Genomic DNA, 25191 nt, shown 5'->3' on the forward strand with positions numbered 1-25191 from the left:
TAATAAAATACAATACCAAGGCACTGAGACAGGAGTTTCTAGTATTTCCTCTGCACTATTTTTCACTTTATGGTAAAAAGCAGTTAACAAATACCTTCAGGCAATCTGTGAGTATATGGAAAAGGTCACCATCTGTAGGCCCCAGGGGAGACTACCAATAGGGGAATAAAATAAAATGACTAATGACTCATTCAAGGCCACACAGAACTCAGGAAAGGAAATCTAGGGATTTCCCTGGCAGTCCCATGATGAAGACTATGCTTCCAAGGCAGGGAATCCAAGTTGGATCCCTGCTCAGGGAACTAAGAGCCCATATGTTCAAAAAATTAAAAAAAAAAAATCCAGAAAGAAAGAAAGCAAATCTAGTATTTGGATAGAGCACCCCATATCTAGATGCATTTTTAGACACCAGGGCTAAGCTGGTTCCTGCGTAGTTCTCTGGAGCCCCTCCCCATCTCCAAGTCAGCCTGGATTGAAGCAGTACCTGCGAGTGCCCAGTAGGCGGTGCCCACACATTCGTTCAGCAGGACAAAGGCCACGAGCGACATCCCTCCATTCATCATGCCCACCAGGAAGCGAGTTACTGCAAAGAACTCATATGAGGGGGAAAAGCCATTTGCGATAGCAAACAAGATGTCAAGAGCAAAACCTAGAAAGAGAAGAACAGTATGCAATAATCCAGAGGCAAAATGCACTTGATGAATGCAATATATGTGTTAATTTGTAAAGATAAATCTTTGTGAATTTAAATTTTCTAAGCTATGGTTTGTTTTTTAATCAGTTTCTCTTAAAGATTATCAAGAAAAACTGAGGTTTTCTTTGTTACAAGTTGATTTCTGTCCTCATGCATGGTTTGCAACTATTCCCAATAATGCTGAAAATTGAAAATTCCTAGCTCACACTCAGCTTGTCAGGTGAACTATGCTGAGTCCTGTGGAGCTCATCTGCAATGAATCAACACACAAGATATAAGGAAATGGATATAAGGAAATGGACTAGCAAACCGCCTCAATCTTTGTTCTCCGTAGAAGTATGGCATGAATTGGGACCCACAGCTTGCAGAAGGCACCACTAGGAAATGCTTATAATGCAGATACCTGGCCTTCCTCAGGTATGCTTTAAAATGCTTGGCCAGAAGCACTTGGCCTCTCACCAGTGAAATAAAAATCAGTTCTGGGTCCACATGGTAATTCCCTGAGAAACTTAAGGAAATGGTCTCCTTAGTATTTCTCTGGGAACCTTAGGAAAATAACTTCTCTTATTCAGTTCATGAACACTAACAGATTACCTGTGAGATAGACTTTTTTCCTTCCAAAGCGATCAGAGAGTTGACCAAAAGTGATAACTCCCACAAACACACCACTGAAGAAAAAAGAGCTTGCTGCACTCACTTTGTAAGATCTGTTGGCAATTAAAAACCACTAGAGGAAGAAAAAAAAAACAAAGGGGAGACATTTAAGTCACAAAAAAGATGGATGGATGAAGTTAGCTATTTTAAAAAAGCAAATGTACAACAAAAACTTGTATACTAGAATTTCTCCACTGCATTACCACTGTTCACCAGAATTCAACAGAACATCCATCCAGGACAACACCCAAGGAGATTCTGTCTTCAGAAACCCCAGAAATTGCTATTGTAATCTGCTCCCACAGTAGTCTATAAACTTGCTGTTACAGCACTGAACACAGTACAGTGTGTAACAGCTAAGTACTTACCCATCTGTTGACTATGTCCTCACTCCAAGTCCCTGCATTTTTAGTCCCTGAATACAGGAAGAGCTGTATGCCATTAGTTTCCATTTCTCCGACACCTAACATACTATATGACATGTATGAGGCCAAAAATGAACGGTCCTTTTCTCCAATAAATTAATGGGCTTTAAATCCCTTGAGTATTTTCCTTGAAAAATGATCTATACAATAACAATATGATTGGGCTTCCCAGGTGGCTCAGTGCTAAAGAATCCTGCAATGCAGAAGACTTGAGTTTGATCCCTAGGTCAGAAAGGTTCCCCAGAGGAGGAACTGGTAACACACTCTAGTATCCTTACCTGGGAAATCCCATGGGCAGAGGAGACTGGCAGAGTCCACAGAGTCGCAAAGAGTTGGACATGACTTCGCAATTAAATAAAAACAAACCATATGATACAGTGATTCCACTTCTGAGTATATAATACAAAAGAACTGAAAGCAGGGATTTAAACAGGTATTTGTGTGCTAAGGTTCACAGCAGCATTAGTTACAACACCCAAAAGGTGGAATGAACCCTAATGTCCATTCACAGATGAACGGATAAACAAAATGGGGTATATACATCCAATGGAATACTATACAGCCTTAAAAAGGAATGAAATTCTAGCAAGCTACAACATGGATGAACTCTGACTTTATGCTAAGTGAAACAAACAGACAAAAAGAAAAAATACTGCGTGATTACATTTATGAGTGTGACACTGCAATTTATAATAAGAAATATATATTTGGTTTTTAACCATTGTTCCTGTAACATAGCTCTTGAAGCCCTTGTAATTTCCTATGTAAGAATTACAGGGCTATCTTCAAAAAAAAAAAAACTTTTTATATGATTTTGGGGTAGAACCAATTAACAATGTTGTGTCAATTTCAAGTGAACAGCAAAGGGACTCAGTCACACATGTACACATACCTATTCTGTCCTCCCATCTAGGCTGTCACGTAACACTGAACAGAGCTCCACATGCTGTACAGTAGGTTCCTGTGGGTTACCCGTTTTAAATATAGCAGTGTGTACACGTCCATTCCAAACTCCCTAACTCTTCCCTCAGGGGGTATATTTTTTAATAAGATTTATTTTTCCAGTTCCTGAAAAAGCTTCAGAGCAATAAAGCTAAAACAGGTGTCTTTTTATCATTTATAACAAGCCCCTTTCAATCACACTGAGCTTATTATGTTAATGAGGTGACTTTTGGAAAGCCTCATAGATGGGGGCCGGTTGTCAGGGGAGCCAACCATGTAAAGAGGGTTGGAACTTTCAGCCCCTCCCTCCAGGCCTCTGGGCAGGGGAGAGCGATTTGAAGTTGAATCAACTGCCAATGGCCAAAGGCTTAATCAATCATGCCTTCATAATGAAGCTGCCAAAAAATCCAACAAGACGTGGTCTGGAGAGCTTCCAGGTCACTGAACTTGTGCTGGTACTGGGAGGGCAGCTGAGCTGAGGGTGCGGAAGCTCTGTTCTCCTCCATCCGTCTACACCTTGCCCTGCGCGCCTCTTCCACCTGGCTGTTCTGGAGTTACAGCTTTTTATAATAAATCAGTAATCTGGTAAATAAAATGTGTGAGTTCTGGGAAATTCCCTAGCAAATTAATCCAACCAAAGGAGGTCAGAGGACCCTCTGATTTACAATCAGCTTATCAGAAGCACAGGAAATAGCCTGAACTTGTGACTGGCCTCTGAAGGGGGCAGAGGAGGCAGTCCTGTGGGATGGAACCCTGACCTGTGGGACCTGATGTTAACTCAGGTAGATGATATCAGACCTGAACCAAACTGTAGTACACCCTGCTGGTATGGCAGAACAGCCTGATGTGGGAGCCCCACCCTGCCCCCTAACTCCCACCCACATGTATCTGTTGGCAGAAGCGTCTGAAGGGAAGTAGCTGCCAGTAGAGGAGACACTGGAGGAGTGTTTTTCCTTCACCTGGACTAATCAAATCCCCAGAGACAAAGTAGCATAGTGGTTACCAGGGGCTGGGAGAGTGACGAGTTACCTGTTAGTTTGGGATAATGACAGAGTTGTTGAGGTGGACAGTGGTGATGTTTGCACAAATATGTGAATGTATTTAATGTCCCTGTACTGTACACTTTAAAATGACACGCTTTATGCTATGTATGTTTTACCACAATAAAAAATAATCCCTGGAGTACTGTGTGTGTTAGTTGTTCAGTCGTGTCTGACTCTTTGTGACCTATGGACTGTAGCCCCCCAGGCTCCTCTGTCCATGGGATTTCCCAGGCAAGAATACTGGAGTGGGTTGCCATTTCCTTCTACAAGGGATCTTCCCAACCCAGGGACTGAACCTGGGTCTCCTGCATTGCAGGTAGATTCTTTACCATTAGGGAAACTTACAAGCTCAAAGAGAAAGCAATCACCTTCTACTTAAAATGCCATTATCTTTAGACCTAGCTAGTGACGTGTTACGGTGACCTTTGCTAAAAGAGATGAAAGCCAACCTGTGTCTCAGATGTGACCTCAGAGAACCAAGAGACTTCTCATCTCTCCCCTCCACAGCCCCTTTCCTGGGCTCAGCAAAGACAAGTTTAACAAAGCCCCTTCTCAAAAACTTGCATGGAGACACCTGTTACTTGTCCCTTCTCTATCCTTCAAACTGCTCCTGTCCCATGCTTTGACAATCAGTCGTTATGGCCCAAAGCACATCTAACTCCTCTCCTTCTCTTGTATTTCCTGCAAGACCAGATGGATAAAGATCTTGACAAGACATCTTTAGGCAACAACAACACACACAAACATTTAGGCACTGGAAAATAAACAAGGATGAAGCCCCTCACTAATGCTGTGCTTTACTACTTCTGAGTTCTTCTGTCCTTCACATGCAGTTCTTAACAAGATTAATTAACTATTTTCCTAGCCCTTCATGGATTAGAAATAATAATCTAGGCTGCTACTGCTCTTAAAAATAGTAATCAGGCAGTTACTGCTCTTGGTGGCAGTCGTAATTTACATAAGAGAGTGATGGAAGATCTATGACCAAAAACTGAACTATACTCAAGGTTTTTTTTCATCCCAGTATTTAATAAGTATTTGATTAGTTTCTACTAGAGGTTAATAACGGAGAAGGCAATGGCACCCCACTCCAGTACTCTTGCCTGGAAAATCCCATGGACAGAGGAGCCTGATAGGCTGCAGTTCATGGGGTCGCTAAGAGTCAGACACGACTGAGCGAATTCACTTTCACTTTTCACTTTCATGCGTTGGAGAAGGAAATGGCAACCCACTCCAGTGTTCTTGCTTGGAGAATCCCAGGTACAGGGGAGCCTGGTGGGCTGCTGTCTATGGGGTCACACAGAGTCGGACATGACTGAAGTGACTTAGCATAGCATCAGATCAGATCAGATCAGATCAGTCGCTCAGTTGTGTCCAACTCTTTGCAACCCCATGAATCGCAGCACGCCAGGCCTCCCTGTCCATCACCAACTCCTGGAGTTCACTCAGACTCACGTCCATCGAGTCAGTGATGCCATCCAGCCATCTCATCCTCTGTCGTCCCCTTCTCCTCCTGCCCCCAATCCCTCCCAGCATCAGAGTCTTTTCCAATGAGTCAACTCTTTGCATGAGGTGGCCAAAGTACTGGAGTTTCAGCTTTAGCATCATTCCTTCCAAAGAAATCCCAGGGCTGATCTCCTTCAGAATGGACTGGTTGGATCTCCTTGCAGTCCAAGGGACTCTCAAGAGTCTTCTCCAACACCTCAGTTCAAAAGCATCAATTCTTTGGCACTCAGCCTTCTTCACAGTCCAACTCTCACATCCATACGTGACCACAGGAAAAATCATAGCCTTGACTAGATGAACCTTTGTTGGCAAAGTAATGTCTCTGCTTTTCAATATGCTATCCAGGTTGGTCATAACTTTCCTTCCAAGGAGCAAGCGTCTTTTAATTTCATGGCTGCAGTCACCATCTGCAGTGATTTTGGAGCCCAGAAAAATAAAGTCTGACACTGTTTCCACTGTTTCCCCCTACTTCCCATGAAGTGGTGGGACCGGATGCCATGATCTTCATTTTCTGAATGTTGAGCTTTAAGCCAACTTTTTCACTCTCCACTTGCACTTTCATCAAGAGGCTTTTGAGTTCCTCTTCACTTTCTGCCTTAAGGGTGGTGTCATCTGCATATCTGAGGTTATTGATATTTCTCCCAGCAATCTTGATTCCAGTTTGTGTTTCTTCCAGTCCAGCGTTTCTCATGATGTACTCTGCATAGAAGTTAAATAAACAGGGTGACAATATACAGCCTTGACGAACTCCTTTTCCTATTTGGAACTAGTCTGTTGTTCCATGTCCAGTTCTAACTCTTGCTTCCTGACCTGCATACAAATTTCTCAAGAGGCAGATCAGGTGATCTGGTATTCCCATCTCTTTCAGAATTTTCCACAGTTTATTGTGATCCACATAGTCAAAGGCTTTGGCATAGTCAATAAAGCAGAAATAGATGTTTTTCTGGAACTCTCTTGCTTTTTCTATGATCCAGTGGATGTTGGCAATTTGATCTCTGGTTCCCCGGCCTTTTCTAAAACCAGCTTGAACATCAGGAAGTTCATGGTTCACATATTGCTGAAGCCTGGCTTGGAGAATTTTGAGCATTACTTTACTAGCATGTGAGATGAGTGCAATTGCATAGCATAGAGGTTAATAAAACTATTCTAAACACTGGGAATACAGATGCAAATGAGCTAGACTTGGTCCCTGCCCTCATGGAGTGCAAGTTCTAGTAGAGTGAGACATTAAACAAGTAAACATATAGGGATAGGCTGGAAGAAAATCTCTTTAAATAAGGTATCCAGGAAGGCTTCTCTGGGGAGGTGGCATTTGTGACCTGGATGATGAGGAAGTGATCAACATCAAAAAGCTGTTTGGGGAACATGAGGATAAGTGCAATGGCCATAAGGTCCTTGAAGACATGTCAGCGTGCCTTTTGCAGGGTGGGATGTAATGAGACCAGAGAGCTGTGCAGGCATCAGGTCATGCAGGCCCTTGAGTCACAGTAAAGACCTGGGATTTTAGTCCAGGGCACAGGGAGGACGTTGCACTCCTGGACTTACGTTTCTAAAGCTCAGCATTCACACTTAGATAATACAATACAACAGGGAAAAGTGGGAGCAGGGAACCTCCTACAATAGTCCAGGAGATGATGTGGCTTGGATGAAAGCAAGAGTGATGGAATTACATGAATCACGTGAACGTGGAGGGATCCTGAAGGCAGAATTAGCAGGACTTGCTGATGAGTGAGATGTGGAGCAGGGAGGAGAGAAAGGGAGAGTGAAAGATTTAACCCAGGTTTTTAACTTTAGCCATTCAGGAGATGGTGGTGACATTTTTTTTAATTTTTATTTTTTTATATTGAGGATATATATTTTTTAAATTGAAGGACAACTGCTTTACAATGCTGGGTTAGTTTCTACTGTACAGCAATGTGAATCAGCTGTAAGTACACATATATCCCCTCTCTCTTGAGCCTCCCTCCACTCCCATCCCACCCCTCTAGGTCGTCACAGAGCACTGAGCTGAGCTCCCTGTGTTACACAGAGCTTCTCACTAGATGTCTGTTGCACACATGGCAGTGGATACACGTAGGTGCTACTCTCTCAGTTCATCCCACCCTCTCCTTCCCCGACTATGTCCACAAGTCCGTTGTCTATGTCTGTGTCTCTTTTCCTGTCCCGCAAATAGGTTCATCAGTACCAAATATATGTGTTAATATACAATATTTGTTTTTCTCTGACCTACTTCACTCTGTATAACAGAATCTAGGTTCATCCACATCACTATTAAATGACCCAACTCATTTCTTTTATGGCTGAGTAATATTCCATTGTATATATGTGGTGGTGACATTTTTGAGGTAGAGGAAGCTGCATAAGGGTTATCAGGTACATAGTGGGAAAGTAAGAGTTCTGTTCAGACACATTTTGAGGATGAGATGGAGACTGAGATGCCCATAAAAACATTCATACTGAAATGCTCATCAAGCATTTGGATGTGTCTTGAGCTCAAGGGAGAGGAAATGAGAGCTTATGAAAATAGAGATGAAGGAGGAGGCTCAGGAGCCCAGTACACATCCACATTTGGTGGCCGAGTAGAAGAGAACTAAAACTCACTACTAGTAGGGGTCAGTGGAGAAGGCAATGGCACCCCACTCCAGTACTCTTGCCTGGAAAATCCCATGGACGGAGGAGCCTGGTGGGCTGCAGTCCATGGGGTCGCTAAGAGTCGCACACGACTGAGTGAATTCACCTTCACTTCTCACTTTCATGCATTGGAGAAGGAAATGGCAACCCACTCCAGTGTTCTTGCCTGGAGAACCCCAGGGACGGGGGAGCCTGGTGGGCTGCCGTCTATGGGGTCGCACAGAGTCGGACACGACTGAAGCGACTTAGCAGCAGCAGCAGCAGCAGCAGGGGGTCAAAGAGAGCAAGAAACAGGGGAGGGTGGTGTCACAATCACTACAAGAAGAGATGTGACTGAAGGAGGAGGAGGGTAATCAAGTATATCCAATGTTGCTTTAGAGGTCAAGTTAAGACGAGGACAGAGGTGTGCAGTTATATTTGGAAACAAAATGGACACTTAAAAAACAGCAATTTCAGTAGAGTGCTAACGGCAGCTGGGTTGGAGAAGGTTGAAGAACTAGACAAGCTTAAGGAACTGCAGGCAGCAGATGTACACAGAATGGGTTCCATGAGTTTTGCTGTGAAGAAGAGTAAGGAAACAGGACAGTATTTGGACAGGTAGGTGGGGGTCAGAGATAACTGGTGTATTTTTTGACATGTATATGCATTAATGAGAGACAGTAGTGAAGATATCCTTCTAGGAGAAAAGTACTTGGAAAAGCAAGAAAGAAAGGGCTTGAAGGTACAAAGTAGAGAGGGTATGCTCAGTCACATCTGACTCTTTGTGACCCCATGGACTATAGCCCACTAGGCTCCTCTGTCCGTGGGGTTCTCCAGGCATGAATACTGGAGTGGGTTGCCATGCCCTCCTCCAGGGATCTTCCAGACCCAGGGACGGAACCCACATCTCTTCATGTCTCCTGCACTGGCAGGCAGGTTCTTTACCACTGGCGCCACCTTCAGGAGAAACAAACCTGGAAAAGCAAGAAGGAAGGGTCTTGATTGCACAAAGTAGAGAAGGGAGCCTTTCACAGACGGGAGGAACTTCCAATGCAAATGGGAGGAAGACAGAACGTGGATTCAGACGCAGGCAGTAAAGGGATCTTGCTGGATTGCTTCAGTTCTTTTTCACTGAAATATCAAGTGAAGTTGACGACTGAAGGGAGTGTGAGCGCAGGGGGAGCTTAAAGTTTAAGGAGGAAGGAGACAGGCCCTTCTCAGAAGGGGACATGGCCCATTCAAAGGAAATGTCACAGGGCACGGTGAATGCACACTTGAGTTCTCTACTTACTCACTCTGTGCAGAGAAGGCAGGGAGGAGTCAAGGGGTTTCCCAGAAGTATTACACAGGGAACGAGGCACCAGGAAGTTGTGGGGATTTGCAAAGGAGTGTTTACTATAATAACAAAATCTATGCTGAGAAAAGGAGAAAAGGAAGACATAGCAGGATGGTGGGTGGTGAAATAATGTCCCACCTTCAGGAAATCCCCTACTTCTTTAATTCCTCTGTACTTTCCATTCTTGCTCTTACTGAACTTTGATTGTCCACAGAGGAAATTCACTCACTGAACCAGGTCCCTCTCAACTGGAGGCTGCTTTTCCTTTTTACCCAAGGACCTGAGAACCTGAGGTGTGAGCAGATAACCAAACTCCAAAATTATCAGCTTGTCTGAAGACCACATCATTAGACTGTGTAATCTACTAGCTTTTTGGGGCATAGAATCTAGCCTGTTTTGAAACAGCCATTCTTCTTTTCTTTCATAGGAAGAGAATGCTTAGCTGGGCATATGGCTCTCCAGAAGAAAGGCTAAATTTCCCAATCTCCCTGACAATCAGGATGGCCACACTATCAAGTTCTGCACAATAAACATAATTGGAAGCATCATGTAGCTGTGTCCAGGAAATGGTCTCAAGAGATGGCTGATCTGTCCTCTGTCTCTTCTTTATTTCCACTAATCTACTTAGAATGTCTATTTGAAAGCTAGATCTCTTTAAAAAAAAAAAAAAAAAAAAAGGAGAGTTACCATATTATCCCCGGAGAAGGCAATGGCACCCCACTCCAGTACTCTTGCCTGGAAAATCCCATGGATGGAGGAGCCTGGTTGGCTGCAGTCCATGCTAAGGGTCAGACACGACTGAGCGACTTCACTTTCACTTTTCACTTTCATGCATTGGAGAAGGAAATGGCAACCCACTCCAGTGTTCTTGCCTGGAGAATCCCAAGGACAGGGGAGCCTGGTGGGCTGCTGTCTATGGGGTCGCACAGAGTCGGACACGACTGAAGTGACTTAGCAGCAGCAGCAACCATATCATCCCACAATCCCACTCGTGGGTATATATCTGGAGAAAACCATAATTTGAAGACACATGTACCCCAGTGTTCACTGCAGCACTATTTACAATAACCAAGACATGGAAGCAACCTAAATGTCCATTGACAGATGAACAGATAAAGGAGATGTGCTATATAAATACAATGGAATATTACTCAACCATAAGAAAGAATGAAATAATGTCATTTGCAGCAACATGGATGGACCCAGAGATTATCATACCAAGTGAAGTCAAACAGAGAAAGACAAATGCCATATGATGTCACTTATATGTGGAATCTGAAAAAAAAAAAAAAGATACAAATGAACTTATTTACAGAACAGAAATAGATCCACATACATAGAAAACAAACTTATGATTACCAAAGGGGAAGAAGAAAGTGTTAGTCACTCAGTCGTATACAACTCTTTGCGACTCCATGGATTGTAGCCCGCCAGGCTCCTCTGTCCATGGGATTTTCCAGGCAAAAATACTGGAGTAGGTTGCCATGACCTTTTCCAGGGGATCTTTCTGACCCAGGGATAAAACCCGGGTCTCCCACATTGCAGGCAGATTCTTTACTGCCAGGGAAGGGGGAGGGATAAATTAGGAAGATGGGATTAACATATATACACTACTGTATATGAAACAGATAACCAACAAGGATCCACTGTATAACACAGGGACTGCTACTCAATATTTTGTTATAAGGGAAAATAGTCTAAAAAAGATCTTCCCTACCTGGAGATCAAGCCCATGTCTCTTCTGCCTCCTACACTGGCAGGGGTTCTTTACCACTAGCACCACCTAGAAGCCCATATATATGTGTGTATATATAAAACTGAATCACTGTGCGGTATTCCTGAAACTAACACCACAGTGTAAATCAACTATAATGAAAAAATTAAAAATAAAAAAGGTAACGTGTGTATGCAAAAAAGAAGAAAAAGAAAAGAAAGCAGGCGCTCTACCTGAGTCCATGATGAAGAGGGTCGCATGTTAGTGATGGTGAAGTCAAAAGCTGAATCCCTGACAACACTGTGGTAGAGTCGAAGCACTGCATGTTTCTAAGTTCTCCAGATGATTCTCACAGGCAGTCGGGTTAAGAATCCCCTAACCCCCTCCTCTGGACCATGTCATCCTCAACAACAGCATCACCTCTATAAACTCTTGGTTACGCACATTCCAGTCTCAGACCACCATTCCCCAGGCTTCTACCCACTTCCTCCAGCACCCCTACTCCAAACATTCTTCAACCTCTTCAAGACCTCCAGTTAACCAAGTACTTCAGGAAGCATGGCCTGAGTGATCAAAAAAAATTAAGTGATGTTAAGAAACTCTGATTTAAGGATCTGACCCCACTCCAGTACTTTTGCCTAGAAAATCCCATGGATAGAGAAGCCTGGTAGGCTGCAGTCCATGGGGTCGCTAGAGTCAGACACGACTGAGCGACTTCACTTTCACTTTTCACTTTCACGCATTGGAGAAGGAAATGGCAACCCACTCCAGTGATCTTGCCTGGAGAATCCCAGGGACGGGGGAGCCTGGTGGACTGCCGTCTATGGGGCCGCACAGAGTCGGACACGACTGAAGCGACTTAGCAGCAGCAGCAGCAAGGAATGAATAAATACATTTTAAAGCTTCACACAAAATGATTACAAGTTTTGGAATTTGAAGGAGAAATTCTGTTTTGTGAAAAATTAATTTATTTTGGATGTATGGATAGTTCTGTGATAGAATTCTCAACTTACAAGGAATGCCTAGGGGGACAATTTTCAGGTTGAAAAATGAATCAAATATTAAATATTAGGTTGGTTTATTAGAGAAGAAAGGGCTGTATGTGTCACAGCGCTATATCCCTTCTCTTACAACGGCCAATAAAAAACAAGTGCAACCAGGTCTTGTTAACACCCTGGAGTTCAAACACGTGCTTTTATGTCTTTCATATGCTCGGTGTTTGTTTTGGTGCTTTCATGCCTTTAAAATCTGGCCTGCAAGTTTAGCTTTGATTATCCTGCACTTCAATTCTGCTGTTCTGTTTATATGGCCAAGAGGTTCAGACTTGCATTGATCAGTTTTGCGCTTAATCAATAAGGAGAGACCAACATGGCTGCTCCATCACCAACTATCCTGTGAACCACATTTGCAGAACTTCTCAAACTCATCAAAAAGGCTGTAATACTAACCTTCCAGCCACTGGACAGCTATCAGATTGGATGGCAGTTTTAGGAAGACATAGCCCAAGGGATGTTTCACCAGCAAACTTCAAATTCTAATTCTCAGGCTGCTAGTTCTAAGTGTCAAAGTAATTTCTAGTAATTTTTCTTCAGGTCAATGCCGGCTGGACTAATGCATCTTCCTACATCTCTGGAAAACAGTAGGAACCTATAGAAAAATTGAAAAGCACTGCCCGATTTTTAGAAAGCAAATTAGAGAATGTGACGACTGGAACCTGGGAGACCCACTGACAAATCTAGGTGAACTAGGGATGGCCGACTCAGGAATGCCAAGGCACGCGCTTAGGACAATGTGTTTACAAGTCAGTTTTCCACACTCCCTGTCCCCTGAACTTACGCAATTTTGGTTTGAATGTTTTGTCCTGTTTTCAATATTAAAACCTTTCCAAATATAGTTTACATGCTTGTCACATACCTACTATATAATCTAAAGAGTTTTATTTTGTCAAAGTGCAGACAAAATACACTGGGAGAGTGATCCCCACAGCATTTGAGAAAATTTATCAGAAGATGACCTATTTTTCCAGTTTTATTTATTTGTTTACTTATTTTCAGCTGTGCTGGGTCTGTGTTGCTGAGCAGTCTTTCTCTAGCTGTGGAGAGCAGGGACACCTTTTAGCTGTGATGCTTGCTTTCTCGTTGCGCTGGCTTCTCTTGTGGAGCACAGGCTCTGGCATGCTCGGGCTTCAGTAGCTGCAGTAGCGGACCCAGCAGTTGCGGCTCCCGGGCTCCAGAGCACAGGCTCAGTGGTTGCGGCTCCCAGGCTCCAGAGCACAGGCTCAGTGGTTGCGGCACATGGGCTTAGCTGCTCTATGGCATGCAGGATCTTCCCAGATCAGGGCTTGAACCCATGTTTCCTACACTGGCAGGTGGATTCTTTACCACCGACCAAAGAGGTCACCCACCAAGTTAGACTAGATTACTAGGTTATTTTCTTGCCCTTTGGTCAGTACTTAGTACCAAGGCAAAACCCAAACCAGGGTATCAGAAATTAAACTATAAGGAACCTAAATATGATGACTGTGACATTCTTGAAAAATGTGTTCTTTATGAGGCTTTAAATTTTAAAAATCATAAATTTATAAGTCACTCAAATCCTTAATTGGCTAGAGATTATAAGTGATTACTCTCCCCTCATTTTTAATGACAAGCCAAATTCTAAAGCTACAGAATATTCCTTTCTATACTAATTCATTTCAAATTGAAAAATCACTTGCAAATTGAAAAGGCAGGAAATCTACTTTTCTTTTATCATACGGAAAAGGAAGAATGTAAAATTAAGATATTTTCAGTTCATCAGTTTGACCTATCTATTTTTATTTCATAACCAACATCTGTATTTCTGTTCATATGCTTACCACAATCACTATATTGAGTTCTTAAGTTAATAACACTGTATTTTCAAAAAGGATTTAAGGGGCCTGGCATTAACAGCACTGGTACAATCGTTCACTCATCTAAAGAAAGCAGACCTGAGAGAAAACTGGGCACAACTGGGAATAGGCACCAACAGCAGGTGCCTTGAAAGGAACAAAAATATGGTAAATATGGGTTTGAGTATGGGGCCAGGTGGCTTGCAAGGCCTTCCAGCTTTCAAAGAGGGTAAAAAGGCAGGAAAACAGAAGTGAAGAGTTGAGACAGTAACCACTGACTGGGTATTAAGGAAGCATCTGGGAGGTTTTTTGTTTAATATTAGGATTCTTACTGATTAGAGACTGAGAATGGCACCTTTCAAAAAGGGATAAAGTATCAGTGTAAGTCAAGAAAAGTTGAACTAATATTTACATACAGAGTGGATAAATGGTGAGGTCCTACTGTATACGGCACAGGAAACTATATTCAATATCCTGTGAAAAACCATAATGGAAAAGAATGTAAAGGAGAATACATATATTCTCCTTCATATTGAATCACTTTGCTGTACGGCTGAAATTAACACAACTTTGTAAATCAACTATATTTCAAGAAAATGATTTTTTTAAACTGATTTAGCTGCAATTCAAAGAATGGAAGAGTGATAGTAAGCATGGGTATGGAAAGACCTGTCAAGGTCATTGCAGTGGTCTAGGCCAGTCTGGACAAGGTGGAGACCTCAGAGAAGAGAACAGATTCAAGCTGGAAATACTTAGGCTGACTCATCCATGAACAATTATTATCTGATACCATTAGCATGGATGAGATCAACCTCAAATTGAATGGAACTAGAGATAAGTTTTAAAGGTGGTAACAAAATATGTTTTAAGAAATTCCCTTGAAATCATCAAACCTTATGCCTTAAGGGACCATCACAAAGCAAATCAATCGTGTTTTTTTGACATGGCAGAAATATAATTGCAAAAACTAAATTATTGCTTTAAAACGCATTGCATGCTTACATAATCCTAAAAACAAAATTAATATCTGAGTAATAAAAATATATATCAAAGACATGTCACAGACATACAGATCAATGGAACAGAATGACACCTCAGAAATAAATCCACATGTATATGGTCAGGTAATTCACAAAAAAGGAACCAAGAATGTTTGATGGGGAAAGGACAGTCTCTTCCATAAATGATGTTGAGAAAACTAGATAGAAAAGAATGAAACTGGACCTCTATCTTACAACATATACAAAGATTAAAAAAAAAAATCAAAACAGATTAAAGACTTGAACATAAGACCTGAAACCATAGAACTCTTAGAAGAAAACAGTGTTAATAAGCTCCTGGACATTGATCTTGGTGATGATTTTTTGGATTTGACACCAAAAGCAAAAGTAACCAAAGTAAAAATAAACAAGTTGGACTATTATCAAACCAAAAAACTTCTGCATAGCAAAGGAAACAATCAACAAAATGAAAAACAACGTACTGGACAGGAGAAATTATTTGCAAAGCATATATCTGATAAAGGGTTAATAGCCATAATATATAAATAACTCATACAACCTAATAGCAAAACCCCCAAACAATCCAATTAAAAACTGGGCAGACAATCTGCCAAATTTCCAAAGAAGACAGATAGATGGCCAATAGGTATATTAAAAGGTACTCAGCATCACTAATCATCAGAGAAACGCAAATCAAACCACAATGAGCTATCATCTCATACCTGTTGGAATGGCTGTTATCAAAAGGACAAGAAACAAGTGCTGGTGAGGATGTGAAGAAAAGGGAGCCCTTATGCACTGTTGGTGGGGATGTAAACTGGTACAGTCACTGTGGAGAATAGTACAGTGGTTCTTCAAAAAATTAAAATCAGAACTGCCATATGACCCCGTAAGTCTACTTCTAAGTATTTTTCTGAAGAAAATGAAAACACCAACTAGAAATCCCATGGACAGAGGAGCCTGGCAGGCTATGGTCCATGGGGTCACAAGAGTCAGACACGACTTAGTGACTAAACCACCACCAACTAGAAATGACATAGGCACCCCCATATTCACTGTAGCATATTTATAATAGCTAAGGTATGGAAACAACCTAATATTCATCAATAGATGAACAGATAAAGAAAATCTGAGATATATATGTGTGTGTGTGTGTGTGTGTGTGTGTGTGTGTGTGTGTGTGAATATTATTTAGTTACAAGAAAGAAGGAAATTCTGCTATTTGCAACAACATGGATGGGACCTAAAGGTGTTATGCTAAGTGAAGTAAGTCAGAGAGAAAAAGACAGATAGACAAATACTGTATGATCTCATTTATATGAAGACTCTAAAACAGAAAAAAAGCTCATAGGTACAGAGATCAAATTAGTGGTTGCAGAGAGGGCAGAGGAGGGGGGTACAAAATGAGTGAAGGGAGTCAAAAAGCTCAGACTTCCAGTTGTAAAATAGGTAAGTCATGGGACTTACTAATATAATATAATCATGTAATATACAGCATGATGTCTATAGTTAATGCTAGACAGCATATTTGAAAGTTGCTGAGAATAGATCTTAAAAATTCTCATCACAAGAAACAAATTTTTTTATAACTATATATGGTGAGGGATGCAAGCTAGACTTATTGTGGTTGTCTTTTCACAATATTATTGCACAAATATTGAATCATTACATTGTACACTTGAAACTACTATAATGTTGAAGGCCAATTATACCTCAATTAAAAAAAGATGTAACAAATGGGGGTATGCTGCTTACAACTAGATAATGAGTAACCATCCAACTTCTATATAATATTCTCCTCTAATCTCAAATAACCACCTTTTAAAATAGGTATCTGCTATTTCCATTTTATAGATGACCCAACTGCAGCTCAGACACAACCTTATTAGAGAGGGCAGTGGATTATGGTCCTAATGCCAAGACACCTGCCTCAAAATCTTCCTTGAGCATTATATGCTCAAATTACTTACAAGTTTTAGAATTCTGGAGCTAACTAGTGATAAAATGGTGTATTTGAGAGTGTTAAACGACAAGCACAGAGATTACAACATGCTGGGTGAAAGCTATTTTTTAGCATGTGTTCTACTCAGGAAACTATGGAAAAAATGAACTGATCATTAGAAGGAATACTAGAAATAAGCAGGTCATTGTGGCTTAGGGTAACAGCACCAGGGGCTGGCAGAAAGGAGAGGGAAAAGGTAAAAAGGAAGATGGCATGTCAAATTTGGAGTGGAGGTTCTGTGGCCTGGCTACTTGGGAAATGATAAGAAGGCTGGGGGTGAGGAGATAGGAATAACTCATTTTAAAATCAACTTCCAAGTTGGTTTTGTTTATTCATTTATTTTTTTAAGAGTAGATTTAGCTCGTTCTATAGTGCATGTTTTAAATACAGATACTTCATAAAATTTCTAACTTTTAACTGAACTTTTATCCTTTACACACTGTCTGACATCCTGGTATAGCCACAGGGATACAAACCAACCATCCCCAGGTTGCTTTCTTGTCTTCCCTCCTCTGAATAGTGCTGTGCTGCCTTAACCTTCCTCACTGGCTTAGAATGCGATTATAAGAGAGATTTCTTAAATTGGTTACACATATTAGGAAGACTTTAGAGCAAGAAGGATCTTTAGACACACAACCAGCCTCTGCTCTGAGCGACTTCTCGTTGGCTGTCACTGTCACGACTTTGTCCACCTCTGCGGCAGTTTCCTCCTGTGACCTGAGCTGCCCCTTTCCCCCACTAATGTATGGTGACATTTCATGAAACAAGGGTTGAGAAACGTGCTGTAACCACAGACCACTCTAATGGAAGGGGCGGCGCATGGTAAACAAAAGCCCTTTCTCCTAAGCTTTCTGGAGCGTGGGTCATGTACCTCCCCGAGGAGGCTGTGACCTTCCGGTCCTCCTTGCTTTGGCCATCGGTGGATGAATGACTCTGCATTAGCCACACATGAATAATGTAGGACTGAGAATTGCAGGTGCCCAGGGAGGGCACAGCTCCCCAAAGAAAACAAACATTACTCACTCCACTGTTGCCGAGAAGCCTGCCACCTTAGAGAAACTGACTACCCTTAGAATGGGCTGTGCCCCTGCCTCGAGTACCCACCCCAACCCCACCTGGTCCCCTGGTGGGCTCCTATTCATCTTTCCTCCTCTCCTGGGAAGTCCTGCCTGACTTGTAGGAACAGGGCTGACCACTCTAGCCCTTCTGCCATCTCCTTCCTATTTTTGCTTCTGTTCCACAGGGTCGCAAAGAGTCAGACATGACTGAAGCAACTCAGCACATGATGGATGTATGGTGAGTTACCGGTTTACTAGTCTTTCTCCTATGATGCTGTGAGTCTCCTAAGTGCATAGTTATATCATCCCAAGTGCTTAACTGACAGTACCAGCACAAATTAAGTATCTGATGCACTATCTATATAATAGGAGTTCGTATACACTATCTCATGAAATGTTATAGTCTTACAGGCATCTTCATATACACTATCTCAAAGTCATGACTTCAAGCATCAAGTTGTAAGTTGATGGACAAGTGGGGAACCACCTAGTTTGTCATCATTTCCTTGGAGCCACTGAATGAATGGCTTTCTTGTAGGAGAAAAGATTTGGTGTATGAGAGAGATTTGGGATTTGAGGGGTTTTCTTTTCTCCTAGCACCAATCTGACACATGGAACATTCTGGTTTCAGCTTAGCCCTACATCAATGAGAAAGAAAGCTAAGGAGAAATGTAAGTATGGCAGTGTACTGGAAACCTGGCTGAAAAAGCTGTCAAGGCAAAATCTGCCACTGAAACATCTACTTCCCAATGCCCGTGTGACTGAAGCAGTACGGCCCTGAACGCACTTTCCCTGGTCCACAGATACCCCTCTGAGAGAAGCACAAGGATCACACAGCCATAAGAACAGTGCCATATATAATACACAGAACATCAACAAGTCAACAAGCCAGGCAGGGGCCTCAGCAGGACAGAGAGAGGCACTCAAGCCCCGCCCCCACTTGGCTGCTGTGTCCCTTTCAAAAGGCATACTCACTCACTAGCCCAGAGGAGATCACTAGTCCAATGTAGCCTTCCCCAGAAAGGAAAATGAACCCATAGCTACTTGGGGACACAGCCTGCCTGACCATAAAGAAAAACTAAGACTAAAGCAGCTTCCATGGGCTGACTGGGTGGCCAAACAAGACTGGGCACATGTTACTGTTTGAGCTCCTGTCACCCAAAGTCCTGCTTTGGTGAAACCAAGTCAGACATCATATTAAAAAGCAGAGACATCACTTTGCTGACAAAGGTCCATAGAGTCAAAGCTATGTTTTTTCCAGTAATGTATGGATATGAGAGCTGGACCATAAAGAAGAGCACCGAGGAATTGAGGCTGTGAACTGTGGTGCTGGAGAAGACTCTTGAGAGTCCCTTGGACTGCAAGGAGATCAAACCAGTCAATTCTAAAGGGAATCAACCCTGAATATTCATTGGAAGGACTGATGCTGAAGCTCCAATACTTTGGCCACCTAACGCGAAGAGCTGACTCATTGGAAAAGACTGATGCTCGTAAAGACTGAAGGCAGGAGGAGAAGGGGACAACAGGATGAGATGATTGGATGGCATTGCTGACTCAATGGACATGAGTTTGAGCAAACTCTGGGAGATAGTGAAGGACGGCAAAGCCTGGTGTGGTGCAGTCCATGGGGTCACAAAGAGTTGGACACAACCTAGCAACTGAACAACAAAGAAGTCAGATTACCAGCACCACAGCCCCACCCAGACTGGCTCCTCACTTGTCAGTATCTCCAGGCTGTGGGGCTGAATCAGACAGCGGCTTCCCCTGCACCACTACAGCACATCCCCCAGGGCTCGGCGGAGAAAAATTCCGAACCGTTCTGGTAACAATTTCAACCAAACTTGAGCCCTCCGCTGTCCTGTATATCCCACAAAAATATAATATTTACGGCTTTGGACACAGAAAAATCTCCCTTCAGTAGAAAGCGAGGTCCTCAGGGGCCTCCTGTGATTGGGGAGTGCTTGGACAGGGTAGCTCAGGAACAGTTTCATGGTGATTAACCAACTTGCTTCATTTCAATGTACTTGTCACTCTGAATTACCACTTAATGGGTGAAGTGTGCAGCCGATAACAATCAGTAGTACAGGCGTAAGGAAGCAAGACATTAAAAAAAATTAGCCCCTAAAGCAATTATTGCAGTGAATTTTTCCAATAGTTTTAACACTCTGTCTTTTGACCCCAGGGTATGGCTTGGGGAAAATATATTAATCTCCAGATAATAATCAGTCAATTTCAGTTCTTCAATATCTACAATGATATTAAAGATTCCAACCTTACTCTTTTTGGTAGCAAACATTAATTAAGCATGATAATTGTGTGTCTCCGTGATATTTGGTGCTTTCTGAATGAGTCAGAGCTCGGGGAATAATTTGAATACAGCAGACAGCAATTTGCTACATAAATTCACCCCAATGGCTATTAGCTCATTTTAAAGTAGTCAAGACTCCTAGATTAGAGGGGGGTTTTTCTCCATTAATACCAAGTTAATCACATCTACATAACCTTTTATTCACCCTTCCTCAAAATCCTCCATGAATAACTTCTGCAAAGCCTGACCTGAATGTAATAAGGGTAGGAGTCTTCAAGTGCGTGTTTATAAGACAATCTCCTTAAACTCAAGTTCTGTAGACTCTACCTTGGTATTTATTTTCAAGTATTTTATATGAGAAGACAAAAAGACTTTCTACTTGCTTTTTTACACTTTTATTTACTTATTTATTTGGCTGAGCTATAGGTATCAGTTGAGGCACATGGGATGTTTGATCTTTGTTGCAGCATGCAGGATCTGTAGTTGCGGCATGTGCGGTCTAGTTCCCTGACCAGGGATTGAACCGCGGGGGACTGCATTGGAAGCCCAGAGTCTTAGCTACTGGACTTAGCCACCAGAGAAGTCCCTCTACTTGCTTTTTAAACTCTCATTTTATACCAAATAATTTCAATATGTACTACATATTGTCTACAAACACAGATTGTATACCAAAGATATTTACCAACTTACTGGCAAAGTTTGAGTGCTGCTTTTAAGATTTTCACTTTGGAGTTTGGGAAGAATAACTGAAAAACTAGAGTAGTAATCAAAACTAAAGTAATGCTAAAGAGGGAAACCAAGATCCTACATGCCAAGCGGCAGTCAAGGAAAAAAAAGTAATTTTAAGCCTTTATGTGGAGTGCTTGGCTGGGGTTGCACTCTGCCACTGTAACTGTGGATGCACCTTGCGTGAGTGCAGAGAGCAGCAGTTTCTAAAGGATACTGGCTGAAGAGTGGCCGCCACCGCCATCCCTCCTGGCACCGCTGCCGCTTGATCATCACCTCATCATTCTGCCCCTGCTGCTGCTGCTCCGCTAACTCTCGTCATGCTGGTAGAGGAAGCAAGAACACTGGACGCCACCCATACCACCTGCTCCTGTTCCAAAACTTGGAACACCACCTGACTAGGGCTCCGGTGCCCAAGGCAGAAGTGGAGCATGTGAACCCGCATGGAACTCACACACTCTGAGGGCTGGAGATAAGGGTGCATGGGGGACACTTTCTTTGGACCTCGAAACAAATGACTTCAGGGAAAACAGGAGATTCTGCACTAAAAATATCCAGCAGACATGCCGCATCTTGGTACTGCATGGACACATGCAAAGAGACGGGGTGACCCTATGAACACCAGGGCAGCAGGCACTGGGTTCTGAGCATGCGGGTGAATGGCAGAGCGGCACAGGAGTTGTTGCTCATTTTATTTGAGTCTTCGTGATTTTTTGTTAGATCAGGACACCTGTAAGTTTATTGGGGCTTGACAATTATGAAAGCTGAATGGAATCATTACTACTTGTAGTACTTGTGTGATTTGTGTGGGACCACTCGCCAGGCTCCTCATGAACTAGATATAAATATCCTGATAGCCACATCACTTTAGAGAAGACCAGACCATGGCAGATTCCTAAGCGGGCTGACTCCCTGCCTCTGTCACATGCCACTGGAGAAAGACCACAGAAATCAGTGGCCACACACCTCCATTCACCACTGTGACACTAAGTCGTCCTGCTACTCTGAACCTGTGCACTCTTATATTTTTAATTTGCCAGCCACAATACAAACATTACAATTGTTTGCTCTCTCGCCTAGAATTTACTCTGTCAGAGGCAGCTGGGGGAGATGAGAATCTACTTTGCTTTCAGTCCAACCCGTGTGCACCGTGTGCGGTCACCCACGGTCCCCCCGCGAGTCTTCTCTCTCAACGCCCCACACACCCACACTCCCGCCCCTCCTCCCAGACAGAGCCAAGCGCTTGCCCCGCTCACCGCTGCCTGCGGCACCGGCAGGGCTGGCTGGCCGCGGCAGAGCATTGGGCCCTGGACTCTGCTCCTCTTCAAGGCAACAGCACAGCACCCAGCTCTTTCCAATATTGAAATGTCAACTGAGATGCCATTCAAAAACGAAAGCCTTCTGTTTCGTAAGGAAAAAAAAAAGGAGTCTGAAGATCACTGGTACAATGGGAAGAATATGGGCTGGCTCACTGAGTCCCCAGATGAGTGGCTTATTAAAAAGGGCTAATTTAAAAAATTGTCTTCATGTCAGTTGTTGAATCCACAGGGTGGGGCTGTTGGCAGGAGTAAACAAGCAGCACACAGGGAAGGCTCGTGGGAGAGAGCCTCTCACACGACACGGCCCTGGAAGGCAGTCAGGGTTATCTGCCTCTTGACTCCCCTCTACCTACTAAACCCTGTAAGATGCGTCATCTCACCCACAAACTCCCTGCAGAGTATGAACAGTCTTGCTGCAGCTGAGGAGCCTTGGGGACAGTGGACTTCTGTCTCACTGTGCAGCCAGAGATGCCACCTGTGCTCCATCACCACGGCGGGCAGGCCACAGCCACCCTTGAAAGCATCACAAACTCACATAGGCTGGGAGCATAGGTTGAGCATCTAAGATGCTCTCAGAGAATTCCTCCTAAACCATGACCCCACCGTCTCCACGGAACATTCCCTGGGAATCACACAGAGAGGTATATTTGTACCAACAAGTTATGCAGCTGGCTAGATCTGCCTCCCTCCCACCCCCAATAGTTCTGGAACACCAGGTGGAGACTGAAGGTCACTTTCTGCACAGGGGATGTTTGTGCCTTCAGACACATTTCTGAGGTAGAGAACTGTTCTGACCTTCTGACAGCTTGGCATCAGCATGGGAACAAATATATGCTTTGGTTGGGAAGATCCCCTGGAGAAGGAAATGGCAACCCACTCCAGTACTCTTGCCTGGAAAATTCCATGGACTGAGGAGCCTGGCAGGCTGCAGTCCATGGGGTCGCAAAGAGTCAGACACGACTAAGCAACTTCACTTCACTTCACTTCATACTATGGGGGAAAGTATTGTGTATCTATAAATCTAGAATGATATACGTATAAGCAGGATGGATAATGGTATATGCTAGTATGTACATCTCCGTGGAGTTACATAGGTGGGAATGGGAAAGAGGGCGGGTGAGTAACCAGGGACAGGGAGAGAGGGCAGGGAAGAAAGAGTGAAAAAGGGAAAGACACATGGAGATACACACAGAAAGACACAGAGACATCAGAGAAAGAGACTGAAAGACAAGTTAGTGACAGCCAGTGAGACAGAGACACAGACAAAGGCAGAGATGAAGAAATGGTATAAATACAGAGAGACAGAAACTGGGATGGGAAAGGTGGGGATAGACAGGGACTCAGAAAGACAAAATGACAGAGACAGAGGGATACAGGAAACAGGAGAGAGAAAAGGAGAAGGGAAAGAAGGAAAGCAGGAAGCAGACAGAGTTACAGTATGACAAAGACAGATGGCAGGAGAGATAACGACTCCCAGACACAAGCAGTGATAAGAAGAGGGACCTGAGGCTACTATCACGGGAAGGGAAGGTAAAGGGCCATCTCAGTCAGCTGTTTATCTCCTCTTTCTCCAAGCTGCTCTAAAGACCTTCAGCACTTTGCTAGGGAAGATATTTAATTCCATTTCTCCTGCATCTACCAACTTTCTGTCTTGGGAATAGTAGCCCTCCGGGGTCCCTTCCCTTCTTATTCAGTCTCTAGTCAAGTTGTGCTATAGGTGAGCTTCCCAAGAGCCAAGGTGCCAGCACAGGAGGCCAGCTGTTGACTGAGTGCCCATTGCTGCTGTCTTAGAGGATACGGTCTAACAGTACTCTCCTTCTTCATATCAAAGCTTCCTCTGGCATCAGGCATGCAGTAGTTGCTCAATGACATTTGCTAAGAATGGTGTCCCTCAAGTGATATCTAAAAGGACTCCTAATTACAGATTTCCTAAGTATTAATTTAATTTAATTCCACTGAAATTTGTTGCATGTCTACGATGCTGAAGCATGGCGTCACTGTGTCATCTAATTTACTTTAAAGTATTAAGCACATTCAGCGGGATGTTATGCATCAGTATTACTTAGGTCAAGCTTTCGCCCTGGTACCATGAGCATTCTCATCAAGGTTGCATTGTCCAGTGGTGGTCAGCCAGCCTTCTCTTCAGAAAGCCCATTCTCCGTCATTGTCTCTATCAACAAAGGGTGCTTTGCTTATTCTTGATTAAAATAGTGGCCTGTTGACTAGCAATGATGAATATAAAAAAATGGGCCATCCCTAGTGAAATTAGACAGTGAAGATACACAGATTAGCTCAACATATTTGAAAGAAACTCACTAACCTTCCATGAATTTTTCAGATAACCCAGTATGTTTTGTACTCTATAGAGGTGATGGCCTAGGTTAAAACCCCTGCTTGGTCCTGAGCCAATATGAACTCTGGAAAGTTCTCTGTGTTTGAAGCTATGGGAAGGTGGGTATCTGTACCCTGACTACGGAAAATTGGGGTTTGCCTGTAGTGACCTGCCATGTAAGCAAAGTACAGAACACCTATAAAACCAGAGTTTAGACTTTTAAAGCCTGAAAGAAAGATTATTTTGAACTTCTCTGAGAATAAGAATTGAGTTAATAAGTTAATAAGTACATTTATACCTGTGGTGGAATCTGGTCTGAGATCTACTTTCACTATAATGTGGTTAATGGATTTGTTGGAGAGCAGACTTATGGCTTTCACCCATTGCAAAATCCTATGGGGGCAATAAATAGAACCAGAGCTTTTTGGAGAAACGCCTAGTCCCACAGTTAGAGTAGGAAGATGCAAGATAAACCCAGACTATCTTGTTATGCCCCAAAATTTTAAAGTGCTCATAAAAGAAAAAAAGTGGGTACATCAAAAGGACACAGGATTTTCAGCTCCAGGAAGATGGAGTAAACATAAAGTGATTTTGTGATTTATAGGAAAATATATATATTTGGTCATTCAGATGACCAAATGCAGATATA

The 25191-nt window shown here is 42.9% G+C and overlaps 1 protein-coding gene across 1 annotated transcript in view; it reads right to left on the reverse strand.

Moving 5' to 3' along the window:
- The window catches only part of SLC22A15 (solute carrier family 22 member 15), a 102002-nt gene that overhangs the window by 47935 nt on the left and 28876 nt on the right, over positions 1-25191 (reverse strand). The window contains exons 3-4 of the mRNA XM_055584625.1: positions 1289-1421; positions 485-649 (exon numbers count right to left, since the gene is read on the reverse strand). Of these exons, the coding sequence (XP_055440600.1) occupies positions 485-649; positions 1289-1421 (298 nt within the window). The remainder of the gene's footprint in view (positions 1-484; positions 650-1288; positions 1422-25191) is intronic.

This window comes from Bubalus kerabau, chromosome 6 (genome assembly GCF_029407905.1).
Source record: "Bubalus kerabau isolate K-KA32 ecotype Philippines breed swamp buffalo chromosome 6, PCC_UOA_SB_1v2, whole genome shotgun sequence".
NCBI classification, from domain to species: Eukaryota; Metazoa; Chordata; class Mammalia; order Artiodactyla; family Bovidae; genus Bubalus; species Bubalus kerabau.